General features: G+C 47.3%; 1 protein-coding gene across 2 annotated transcripts in view; it reads left to right on the top strand.

The window, feature by feature from the left end:
* LOC147659463 (arrestin domain-containing protein 2-like) overlaps positions 1–2,770 on the top strand; it is a 99,500-nt gene extending 96,730 nt beyond the window's left edge. For both annotated transcript variants that reach the window (XM_086951735.1, XM_086951734.1), the window contains exon 8: positions 1,002–2,770. In XM_086951735.1, coding sequence (XP_086807861.1) covers positions 1,002–1,052 — 51 coding nt within the window. In that variant the 3' untranslated portion in view covers positions 1,053–2,770. The remainder of the gene's footprint in view (positions 1–1,001) is intronic.
* Positions 2,771–13,597: the final 10,827 nt, after the last annotated feature.

Below are 13,597 nucleotides of genomic sequence, written 5' to 3'. Positions count from 1 at the left end.
CTTTTTATCTCATTCTCAATTCCCCAATCTTTCCAAAAATTGTATTGATGAAACCACTGTACGTGAGACTTCTAAATAGGGAGGGCATCTGGGGATATTTGCCGTGAGCTCCTCGCTCATGCTACAAAATTAATTTATATAACAGATAGTAAAAAAATCCTGGTCAGCTTATTAATGACAAGGCAGCCAACGGGACCTCGCCACTGCCTGGCAACAAATAATGTCCCCTTTCTTTCCTAGAGTTTTTTTTTTTATCGAAACCAGGGTGCGGCTTTGCAAAACCATTTTGAGCGGGCCCCATTTAAGCTTCTGACGAGCCAGTACTCCAGAGCAGAGTCGTAATAACTTACTGGACACTAAACTATTGAGCAATATATTCTCAAAGCAACATAAAACTTCTCTCTTGAAACCATTTTGCCAGCCGCAGCCCATGCAGATGAGAGCAGTCGGGCAGTGGGGGCGATTTATACAGACAACCACGAAGGAATTGCATTTTTTAAATATAATTTCCCCTCGTGGTCGTCTGCCGAGTCCCTCCCCAACCCGGCCTCCACGCTTTTACCTGCACAGGCTGCAGCTGGTGGTCCCAACTTAACCACTCTATGTGCAAACCTTAATATAGGGTATTTTAATTCAGAGTTAACCCCAAAACCTTCAACCTCCGTAGATCTGTAGCCTACACAAAGTAATCTGTGGCGATGACGCGAGCAGGCACACCCGCTAAAGACATGGATAGTGTGCCAATGGAAACAAACGGTGTTCCCAGAGTAGGAGATGTGTGCCAGTAACTGGTAGTCTGCAAGCCTCCTCTTGTAGTTTCTCGGAGTTGAAAGTCTTACAAATAACTGGGTTGGGTCTGTGCTTTGTAAGGGCTTCGGAAGGGCTGAACTTCCAACTGGACCGCCACTAAAACACATAACGGGTGGGGAAGTTCAGATCTGAATTTTGAGAAATGAATTTTGCAACAGGAGCTTTATCGAATTTCTCTGGTTACTTTTCAGGTTGACCCAAACCCGGTAGACAGCATGAGGCCCCGCTGCATGACGTGTTGAAGGAATCGACTGCAAGACGCTGTCGTGCTAGAATCGAAAACCCAACTTGGGATGAAGTCTCCGGATTTTCCACCCTGGTGGAACTGAAGACGTTTTGCTCCGGCACGGTGTCCCACTGCTATGGACAAGGTGTGAACTTAGTTGTCCAGTGTCGCGTGGGGTGTTCGCCGTCCAGCCCGGGCACTCGAAGGACTAGTGTTGGTGCCTGGTGTCCTGCGAGCCTTGCTACTCCTGGCATCGAAGCATTCACAGAGGGAGGTAACCCTGACCGCTATGCGCTGTGTACCTTTTCACGAGACCAGCTATTGACGCAAGAAGCTGTGTTGAAGTAGCGCAATTGTACAGTCTTGCACATTAACGGAGGGGTCTTAATATAACAGCGAGCGGAGTACGGAAAGCGCTTCGCAGAGAAGAGAGGAAGTTGGAAGTGTCTCTTCAACATCCATGTGTGACTTATCGAAGTCAAGAGACTATGAAAAATTCAGACACAATGTTGTGTGTCCTCAAGCCAAAAAACCCAGTTCACTGTGACCGAATGTTTAAACCTCCAATGTTGCGCCCTCAAAGGACTTGTTACAATACATTTCACTCCACTTGTCAAACACACTTTTTTCTCTCCCTGCCCTGCATTCTAGAATGTGAAAGAAAGACTGCAAGTCTGTTGTTGGTTTCTAGGGAAAATGCCACTCCTGCACTCTAGAATGTGAAAGAAAGACTGCAAGTCTGTTGTTGATTTCTAGAGAAGGGGGCCATCCCTGCACTCTGGAATAAGAAAAAAAGACCGCAAGTCTCTTGTTGGTTTCTAGGGGAAATGCCATCCCTGCACTCTAGAATGTGAAAGAAAGACTAAAAGTCTGTTGTTGGTTTCTAGGAATGGGTGATGTCCAATGAGGGAGGCCACAGCAAGTTGGAACTGCAGCATTTTTTGTGTGTTTGGTGCTAGACTAAGGCTGCATTCGCTGTATGATGTAATATCTGGCAAGAGTATAGGAATCAAGCGCACAGAGGCAAACCCCCTCTGATCACTTGTCGCAATCTAATGCTTCTGACAGCCAAGGTGTTGATGAAATGTACGTAGTGTTAAAATGGATGTAATGTACGAAATCTAGTTGGCATCAAAAGTGAATTCACGCGCCTGGTCCCTACGAATGTTTACCTAGACGATGGCGTGAGAATGATGCGATGAAATAGCTGATACCAAAGGGAAGCTAGCCATTTAATGGAATATATAAATACTTGAGGGGTGCCTTATATATGTTTGAAAGTACTGTCTGTAGGGGGCGACCTGCACGTTTGAAAAGTGGTGCTTCACAAATCTTGCACTTCTAGTGACTTTTCACATTTGTGCTTTGCTGTTTATTGTGCCTTTTAAAAAAAGAAAAAATATATAATCTGGGAGTTTCCCCACAATACCCTTCCAAATGTGCATTCCAGTATCAGAGTTGTGCCAAAAACGTAGATTTTGTTTTTCTTGGACGACCTGCAGAGTCCTGTGTTTTACGTATTTGTAATGCCAGCAGTACTCGGGCAGCATGGAGAAAGTCTGCCTACATAAGAAGGGTCAACAAGCCTTAAAGCGCTACCAAAATGAAGGAAATGGCATTGGCCAGTGTTTATTTGCATACTTTTACAATACCTTTGTTACTCTGTTGTAAAATTGTTCAAAAGTACTTTTTGTCACGCAAAAAATAAAATGATATATTTTGTTTATTTAAGAAGGCGTTGCCACCAGCAGTGGGTGGCTTTTCTTGGAAGGGTCAGGCTCCATTTCTCCAGTGGGTGCATCAGAAACACGTGATAGCAAATTTCGAGCAGCCTCGCGACAACAAGACAAATCCGTAGAGGATGTAGAATCCCTCACCATACCACTAGAACACGCGTGATGATAGATAATGTGAACCACACTGTACCTACTGCACCCCCTGTAACAGAACAGAAACTTGTTTTAACCCCTTCGATGCTGATGACGAGCTGAGCTCGTCATCAGCCACGGGGGTCCTGTGCGGATGACGAGCTGAGCTCGTCATGTAACGCGGCTTTTGGAAAAAAGCCGCGTAGCGCAAAAATCACCGCAGCAGCGATGCGGTTAACCACTTTGACCGGCAACGAAGAAATTGATTCCACTTTCACAACCCTGGATGGTTTCTTTTTTTTTAAAGACCTTTATTAAAGGCAAGTAAGGAATACACAGCTTTAACGCCTACAACCTGTGAGAGCAGGCCGGCAGCAACAATGGTTGGATGGTTTCTTGATTAAACCCCAATCATTCACATTAATTTCAGTGTTCAACACAATCCAGTTTTACGAAAAAGAATTCACACTGGTGCCGCGGCCTCAGTTCTTCAAACGCTTTTATTTATTCATGCAACAGGTGCCCAACGCGAATATATAAAATCAATCTCAATCTCTCAATCTCTCTCTCTCTCAATCTCTCTCTCTTTCTCTCTTTCTCTCTCTTTCGCTCTCTTTCTCTCCCCCCCCCCCCCTGACTGCACCTGCCAGCAAGGGGTTCTCTAAACCCCTGTGGAAGTGCAGGCGGGTGCCAACTGCGTTGTGAAAACCCGGGGCAGCTGCTCCGTATTTTAACATGAATGCGCTGCCCCCGGGCAGCGCAAGTTCGCAGCGGCACCCAGGGCAGCCCATTCACCGTAATGGGGAGCATTGGCATTGTTTGTGCCCGGCGCACTTTTTCAAAGGTGCACCGGGCGCAAACAATGCCAATACGGCCCCTGATATTAACTTAGTTTAAGCCTCTCTACCTCATAGCGACTTTATCTGTGACTCACCGGCAGTACGATGAAGAGTAGTCCTGTCTGCCCACCCCTTATCTTTCAGAAATTTGGACACATCCACGTGAGCAGACTGAGCTGTTCGAATACCTCCCTTAAGCATTAGCCCTTTCTACCAGGCCATTAAAAGATGGACTGTATAAGGCAACCTGCAAATGCTCTACCTCCAGTCTAGCCATAAATTCTTTCATTTCCTTTGACACAAAATGCGTACCATTGTCCGTTACTACGTACTGCGGGGAACCCTCACTGGGAAATATTTTTGCTAAAAAATGAACAGCGTCTTGGTCTTAGGAGATTCGACAAATAAATAGTAAATCCACATAAAAACTAATCAATTAACACAACATAGAATCTCTTCTCGGCTGGCGGGAAACTGAAGGGACTGAGAAGTCCAGAGTAAGTTTACATCGAGGGCCCATGGGCAGCGGCCCCGGAAATAGAGGTTTGCTGGCTGTTTTCCAGTGTTTATACATTGCGAAATTCTCCAATAAAAACAGAAACCAGTTTGTCCATACGAGGCCACCAAAAAAGCTGTCAGTCTTTTGCAAGTCACTGAAATCCCCAGATGACCAACATGTGCCAAACTAGCTCTACGTTCACAAACTTGAAGGAGGCACAAACAAACCCTTCCTTAACCAAATCTGCTTTTTACACGACAGCTCAGACAATATTTGACAGAAATCTGTAACTCCTCTGATAAACTTTTTCAGATGGTCAACCTACTCTCATGTAGTGAAACACTTTTTGAAAAACTCCATCCTTTGCTGTTCCTGTCACCCACTCAATCTCGGATATAACTCCATACCACACACATTTCTTATCTCTGCCACCTGTTGTGGCATCAGGCATTGGCAAAGGCAAATGTGGCAAAGAATCAGCACAAAAGCTCTTTCCCCCTTGTATGTATTTTTCAGGCATGTCATATTCTTGCAGTTTAGAACAGCCCCACCAATCGTGCCGACACTTTGCGTAAAACATTGACACTTAAGATATGCACTAAAGGTTTATGGTCCGTATAGGCATCAAAAGATGCTCCCCAAATATATGACTTACACTTTTCTACCGCCCACACACACGCCAACGTCTCACACTCAACCGTGCTGTAGTTTTTCTTTACCACCAACCCACTGACCAAAAACCGCTCCAATCCCTTTACGACTGGTATCAACCGTGATGAAGGAATTACCACTCGTAACATAAGGGCTCAATGCGGAGCGTACAACACCAATCATGGGGTTAATAAGAGGGGTATTGTAAGCAGAGAAAACCACAATCCGCGTATAAATTATTTGGTTAAAAAAAAGAAATTTGACCCCGCCCGCCAAAAAGAATTGGCCGCACTGGTAAATGAGGTAGACATGATAACATACAGAATGCATGTGATATATATTTGGGGGTGGCACCTGCGATTCAACTTTTTGTGGAGGCAGGAAATGTAAGGTTATAGTAGTGCTAAGATAACTACGCTGGTTAATGTGCCCACTGCAGAGCGCAGCCGGTAATGTGTATATCACAGAGTTGCATTTTACTTAAGAAAACACAGAGGGTTAATGTATCTACAGACATTGTAAGCTCAGTTATTTATGTATCACAAAGAAAACGTGCATGCGACCTGAAAGGCGCGAGTTTACTACCGTGCAGGTCTTTTTTTCTTAATATTTTGGTGTCCGAGGATATTGAAATGGGTTCCTTTTAAAGTTATAAATACTGATTAGTAAGTGGTACATAAGTGTGTAGTAGTGTAATTACACCCATCCTCATATACACTTGTCACTCCTATAGAACATGCCTAGAACTACATCACTCACTTTCAATTATACTAGAGTAATTTAAATCATTTTGGGAATTTTGAATTACACTTGTGACGCAACATTCCCAAACTTATGCCATTATGGCATATCGCCTAATTACATGATGTTACCAGCAGAATTTTAGAATACCGCGGTGGAAGAACCCGAGCGACCATAATGCAAGTGGCTGTCGTTTGTGGTATTTGTTTTTTTGGCACTTTTTTTGCATGAAATGCATTGTGCGCTATACTAAAAGTAAATTTCTGGAGTTGCTGATTGCCCTTTATGTGAGGCTTTTGTAGCAGCTATGACGCAAAACAAACAAGCATTTACAATGCAATGGTTTCGCCTTTGGAAAAGTTAGAGTTATTGGCATTGCTCATGACATTTCTTTTTTTTTTACTTATAAATAAATGGCATTGTTATTTACATTGCCAACAGCTCTCACAGCCCACACAGCTCTCTCAGCCCACACAGCTCTCAGCCCAACACAGCCCACACAGCTCTCAGCCCAACACAGCCCACACAGCTCTCAGCCCAACACAGCTCTCAGCTCTCTCAGCCCACACAGCTCTCAGCTCTCTCAGCCCACACAGCCCACACAGCCCTCACAGCCCACACAGCTCTCAGCCCAACACAGCTCTCAGCTCTCTCAGCCCACACAGCTCTCAGCTCTCTCAGCCCACACAGCCCACACAGCCCACACAGCCCACACAGCTCTCACAGCCCACACAGCTCTCACAGCCCACACAGCTCTCACAGCCCACACAGCTCTCACAGCCCACACAGCTCTCACAGCCCACACAGCTCTCACAGCCCACACAGCTCTCACAGCCATCCGCCCACACAGCTCTCACAGCCATCCGCCCACACAGCTGTCACAGCACAGCAGTTGCTCTCAGTGCAAGTGTGCACTGAAGCAGGTACTGTAGTAGAATTGGCCTATACCATGTACTGCACTGTGACATTTACACAGCACTTCATCCCCGGGCTGTGGAGCGCTCTGGTTTGCACGGAGATCCTAGGTGCAAAGGTTTAAGATGGCGTGGGTTCGAGCGTGACCAGTGCCTGTGATGCTGGGTGACGCGTGTGAGGTCTGGAGATGGGGACTCTGCGCAAGCGCAGATCGGCCCTCTTACGTGGCTGGTTATAATATACTACTTTGCACAAGCGCAGACATGCCCTGCCTCTTACATGGCTGCGCAGCCAAGTTTTAATGTGCTCCATTTTTTTTTGCTGTTTGCAAAGTCCTCTTATTCCTGCTGGCACAGAGTGGTGCATCTTCGGCGTTTCACCCTGTGCGAGATTTGTTGAAGGAAGGAACAGATAGGAGAGGGGCTGCTCCATGACACTGTGGTTTCCTTGACAGTGGTTGCTCACTTTTTTTTGCTGGGGGAACGAACAGACAGGCTGACATTGCAGCACGCACACAGAAAGACGGACCTTAGACACTGCAGGCACACAGACAGACAGAGACTGCAGGCACACAGATAGACGGACACTGGAGGCACACAGACAGACAGACGGACCCCGGACACTGCAGACACACAGACAGGCTGACATTGCACGCACACAGACAGACGGACACTGCAGGCACACACACAGACAGACGGACCACGGACACTGCAGGCAGGCAGGCAGCCGATCACCGCAGGCACACAGATAGACGGACATTGCAATCAGACAGATGGACACTGCAGGCGCACAGACAGCGGGACACTACAGGCACACAGACAGATGGACACTACAGGCACACAGACAGACGGACACTACAGGCACACAGACAGACGGACACTACAGGCACACAGACAGATGGACACTACAGGCACACAGACAGACGGACACTACAGGCACACAGACAGATGGACACTACAGGCACACAGACAGGCACCGTATCCTGGCCGGTTGACATTGTAAACCTAGACACAAGGGTTGTTTCTTATTCCTGCTGGCACGGAGTGGCGCATCTTCGGCGTTTCACCCGGTGCGAGATTTGTTGAAGGAAGGAACAGATAGGAGAGGGGCTGCTCCATGACACTGTAGTTGCCTTGACAGTAGGTGCTCACTTTTTTTTGCTGGGGGAACGAACAGACAGGCTGACATTGCAGCACACACACAGAAAGACGGACGTTAGACACTGCAGGCACACAGACAGACAGAGACTGCAGGCACACAGACAGACGGACCTCGGACACTGCACGCACACAGACAGACGGACACTGCAGGCACACACACAGACAGACAGACGGACCACAGACACTGCAGGCAGGCAGACAGCCGATCACCGCAGGCACACAGACAGACGGACATTGCAATCTCACGATATGATTTGCATTGAATGCCCTTAGAAATCCAAGTTACTCTATACTGCTAATGCGCACCTGCAAAGCATTTCTATTCCAAATGACAAGGCTGCCAAAAATAGTAGATATAAAAAAAGCTAACTAAGAGTTTGCGCCCAATATTGCATAAAAAGGCAAGGCTAATCTACTTTAACCTGACATAATCGACGTGATGATGACTTTTACCAGTAATACTGAAGTAACACTCAATGAAATGAATGAAGTTACAACAACTCACTATGGAAATAGGCGAGTTTAAAAAAAAAAAAAAAAGTAGATGCATGCCTCATGAGCTGCACTCGTCGACGAAAAAAATTGTTAAAGTGGAGGCAGGCAGAGCACTGTCTTTGTCACAATTTCCCTTATGGCATGATTCGAAGCTAAGCAGGCCACACCCTCACCATGGGACCTGCCTGTGGAGCTGGAGGTATGTCTTTGACAAGAGACATTAAGTCGATGGAAGGAGGGGTTGCTCGGACACTGCACGCACACAGACAGACGGACACTGCAGGCACACACACAGACAGACAGACGGACCACAGACACTGCAGGCAGGCAGACAGCCGATCACCGCAGGCACACAGACAGACGGACATTGCAATCTCACGATATGATTTGCATTGAATGCCCTTAGAAATCCAAGTTACTCTATACTGCTAATGCGCACCTGCAAAGCATTTCTATTCCAAAATGTGCCCCCAACATTGGAGTGGTAGCGCCACGCAGCCATGTCCCCCCTGCCCAGCCATCACTCACCGGGCGTCTCTCGGGGGACTCCAGCACTCTACCGCTCAGCTTCTCTGGTCATCTCTGCTCCCCTCGCAGCCCTGGGCCCTCTCTTCACTACGGGAGCCCCGGAAGAGGCCAGGAACAGTGCTGCGTCCGCCGGTCACCACAATGCAGCCGGCAGCTCTCCTCTCAGCGCGGGGCTCCCCTTCTCGCACTGGGAGCCCCTCAGGACAATGGCCACCCTTCTTACCGCATCCGCGGCGGCTTCCCCAGCAGTTCCGGTCTCCCTCTCCACACGGGAGACCGGCAACGAACCACCAGCAGGCTTCCCCCGGGCAGGGGGAAGCGGAAATGGCCGCCTCGAGGCCCCGCCCACGTCGCACCACTGCGTGCCTGGCTTCCTGCGCTGAGGGCCGCCAATGGCAGCGCGGCCCTTGGCAGGGAGGCGGGCGCAGCTCCTCTTGCTCGATCTCCGGGCCAGCGGCGGTGAAATCAACACGGAGCAATGCCGGGTGGGCACCGGCCTCCAATAATTAAATAAAAACGGGGTGGCACCCGTAAATAAAAATATAACAAGCGGGAGGGGGAGACCGGCAACGAACCACCAGCAGGCTTCCCCCGGGCAGGGGGAAGCGGAAATGGCCGCCTCGAGGCCCCGCCCACGTCGCACCACTGCGTGCCTGGCTTCCTGCGCTGAGGGCCGCCAATGGCAGCGCGGCCCTTGGCAGGGAGGCGGGCGCAGCTCCTCTTGCTCGATCTCCGGGCCAGCGGCGGTGAAATCAACACGGAGCAATGCCGGGTGGGCACCGGCCTCCAATAATTAAATAAAAACGGGGTGGCACCCGTAAATAAAAATATAACAAGCGGGAGGGGGCGGGAAAGGGGGAGGAGAGACGCTGACGACGGAAGGCGGGTGCCGGCAATGCCGGACCAGACACGGGGGCGTTCCCGGCGTCGCGTGACGTCGGCAAAAGCCAAAGAATCTCGGGAACGCCCCCGTGTCTGGTCCGGCATTGACGGACAGGCCCCTCGTCCAATGGCTAGGCTCCATTTATGGAGCTAGCCAATCGGACGGGGGGGCGTGTTCCATAGTGCTTACTATACTCATTAGATTTCTCTGGAGGAGGAGCCTAACGGCTCCGCCCCCCAGCGAAACCTAAAAAGAAGCCCTCCCTTATCCCTCGCAGTCTGCTGCTGTGCAGACCGAAGCACAGTGATGGTGCAGCGGCACCTGTACAGACGTCAGGGCGTCAGCTAATGACACTGGGACACGAGCAGGACCCTTGCCTCAAGCAGGCCTGTACCGCGGCGGCCATCTTAAGAAGAGTGGCGGGAACGCGATCTGGGCTGTTCCAACTCTATTCCAGCCTGTATCTCAACACTTTAATATTTATCCATTTTTAGGCTACTCTTTACGAAATACTGAATGCAAGTCTGAAAGGTTCCATTGTCAAAAAGATCAAAAACGTGTTTGGGAATTTCTAGCCTTTATTTGCATATTTTGCGACGGTAAAAGAAAGGACCACGCGCCGTGGTTCACCTCCGGCGAGAGTTTTCAGCCTTTTTACCTGGGAAGCATATTTTGGTACATTAAGAGTTCAGTCCATTCTTACCAGATGTGTCTACGATAAAGGACAGCAGATGGCCCTCGAGAGTTCGATTACCACAGCACCTTGTGTCTGTCAACTCTCTGCCAGTTTTTATCCCATGGTTCAGAATCCCCATGGGCCGACTCCGCATCTCATGCTTGCTGGTCGATAAAATAATTACACTCTGTTGGATATGTGGACAAAACCGATTGAGTGCCAAGGGACCTTGCAGTTGTCCTGCCAGCAGTGATACTTAAGGGTATTAGGTTTAGTTCCCCAGACCAGGGCAGTACGGAATCTTTTTTCCCTGTGTGTTTTTTTCTGTGTTCGGCGTTGTATATGAAACAATGCTGCATTTCTCATGTGTTATGAATAAGCCTTTTTTCCTGGTGACCTTGGGAGGCTGGGCAGAGCTATGTTCAAAGCCATGATGTTGAATATTGAGAGCTACCCATGTGCATTATTGGGGGAATAAGGGGGGGGGGCTGCTGTGGCTGTTTGCTAGTGGAAGATGCCCTCACTGCTGCTATGTTTCCTGCACCTGTCTCTCTATGAGCTAAACGTGCACCAAAAAAAATAAAAAAAAGTGACTCCATCAGTCGATTCCACCAAAGGGATAGAGGCGTCCGCGTGGTCCCAGTTCTTTCCCAGCGGAGAGATTGAAGGAGCAAGCTGGTGTAAGTGAGGTTTGGATTGACAGGCCAAAACGTGAGAGAGAGATTCGAGAACTCTGTATAAAAGAGTTGGAATGTCTTAAAGGGTACATTCAAGGAGGGGACTGACCCTAAAGTCATGAATGTGTCCACCATGGTCTGTGACGTAGGCTTGGTGTCACGGGCCCTCATGCAAGCAATGAAAATGGGCAGCAGGGACAATAATAAAATCAACATACAATTAGGGCACAGTGGTCCAATCACAGCTCTGGATCTTGCAGTAACTGCACCGGCTGCACTATTAACAGCTGCACCCCTGCTTGCAGATCTCAAAAGTCTCCCATTCAGCCTGTCTTTCATTCTCTTTTCTGTCATCTCCTTCCTCTCTTTCAAATTATCCTCCTTCACCCCTTCCTCCCTGACTGTTCCCCCTCTTCTGTCTCTTACTTTTTCTTATCTAGTTTTTCCCTTCTCTCCCATTTGCTCATACTTACCTTGCTTCTCTTTGTCTCTGTTTTTCTCCCATTCTGTTACATTTTCCTCCCCTCCCGTACTTTCTGTTTTTCACCTTCTCATTTTCTTTCATCTCTTTCCTCTCTTATATTCCTCTATTATCTTCTACTCTTTCTATGCTATTTCGTCTCCTACCTACTCAGAAGAGGGAACACAAAGCTAAGCTACATGCATACTCTGTGTTTGAAACATTTTGAGAATGCAGTTTCTATTAAATGAAGCTGGAGCAGGACAGAATGGGGCCCACCTCTCTCTGGTTCCAGGTGCACTGCACCGGCTGCACTGCTGGTAGCTACGCTACTGATCATGATCACTGAAAAAATCATATAAATTCTAGGGAAACCTAAGGAGATTGACATTATTGAGAAAGTGAAAGGCACGGAGTGGTTGCCACCTACAATAGTAGCATGAAAAGCCAGTGGGTATTCCAGGCTATTTATGGACCTAAGAGCAGTGAGTGTTTGATTGTTGATGATTACTCACAACCCAATAGCACAGGAATTTTATCCATGCTAAGAGGTACAAAGTATATTTTTTCATCCTTAGATTTGGCCTATGCTTACTACTAGATAAGATGGCATTCCAAATTACAAGAGTTGACAGCATTTATCATGCCATTTGAAAAGTGCAAGTTCTAAAAAAGGCTGTTTGGGTTTCTGTCGTACGCTATTTACATAATCCTGGCGAGAATATTAAAGCATTGCTGGGGTGAACATATATCAGGTTGATCTGCTGGTTTATGGAGTTAGTCGCATGTAGCATGATCAACGGTTGCGTGAGCTTTTGAAAAGCATGAAGTAAAATGGCTTTACTGTTCAAGCAGGGAATGCAGATTTAATCGTCAGGAGATAGAGTATCTCGGTCAAAGGATACCACAAAACAGGTTTGAACCAAAGGAAGAACTGGTTTGTGGTAAATCCTGTAAATAAGGCAGAGTTAGTGTTGCTCCTAGTGATGGCAAAGTATTATAACAAATCTGTTGCAAGTTTTGTAGCGAAGACCAAGAACAACAGAGGGATACTAATGAAGTGTGTAGGTTTTCAGTGGAACAGGGAGTGAGAGGATGAGTAGAATTTAATAATTCAATAAAATGCAGGGAGCTCCATGCCTGCAGAGTTTTGAACCGAGAGATGAAATGTTTAGAATAAAGAGTATATAATAGTGGTGCTAGACATGGTTACCAGGTGGCCGGAAATAGGGGTGGTGACCAGCATTGAAGCAAAAGAGGTTATAAAGTTTCTGGAGGAATTGTGCTCGCCCAAGGTAAGGTTTTCTCAACCCTATGGTAATTGGTAATGGGGTGCAGCTAGTGTTAACTGAAATGGAGGGTGTTTTTTCTATGAGGAGAAGGATAACACATAATGCACTATATTTTCCAAAAGTCAATGGAATTATCAAGAGGTTTAATAAGGTGATTAAATGAACCATTAAAACAGCAAGTGACAGTAGCAAGTGTTGTCAGGAGTTACATTACACTATTGTTGTGCACAGGTTGAATACTCACTCTACCACTGGTGAAATACCCTCTGAATTGTTCAGAAACAGGAAGGCCAACTTGGTGAGGTGTCCATCATCGATCAATGAAAAATGGAACAAAACGATTGATGAAGCGGTACAGAGGATACTGTGGCAAAAGACTGAAGAAAGTAAGAAGCTTGAGAGAAAAGCTAGATTTGATTGGAGGATAACTGTGCAATTCACCAAAGTGCAAGTAGGTTCATTGATGAGAATCAGGAACCTTAGGTTGAAAGGGAACAGCTCCAAGGCATTCTGAACCTCTTAAGGGTATCAAGATTTTTCGCAATGCCTTAAAGATGGAGGATTATAAAATATGGAATTTTTACAGGGTGGCAAAGATCTCACCTATGGAGTTTTTCGAGAACGCAAAAGTGGCGGGTGAACAAAAATTATGAGTGAGCTGAGGGGTGAAGGAAAGAAGGGTGAAGGAGTGGGTGAGTTATCAAAACTCCAGAGCTTCAGAAAGACGATGTGGTCTCACTTCCGTCAAAGGTTTGTCCCACTCTCTGGACCCGACAATCACTAAAGCTTGCAGGCTTCTGTATCCGTTGGTATAGCTTTGCTATCTGTCGCTAGATCCTTTAAGATCCCTGTATGCTGAGATACATCTCCATTGTCT

The sequence above is a fragment of the Lissotriton vulgaris genome, unplaced genomic scaffold, assembly GCF_964263255.1.
Source record: "Lissotriton vulgaris unplaced genomic scaffold, aLisVul1.2 SCAFFOLD_1376, whole genome shotgun sequence".
In the NCBI taxonomy this organism is placed as follows: domain Eukaryota; kingdom Metazoa; phylum Chordata; class Amphibia; order Caudata; family Salamandridae; genus Lissotriton; species Lissotriton vulgaris.
This window is presented reverse-complemented; position numbering and strand designations above follow the sequence as displayed.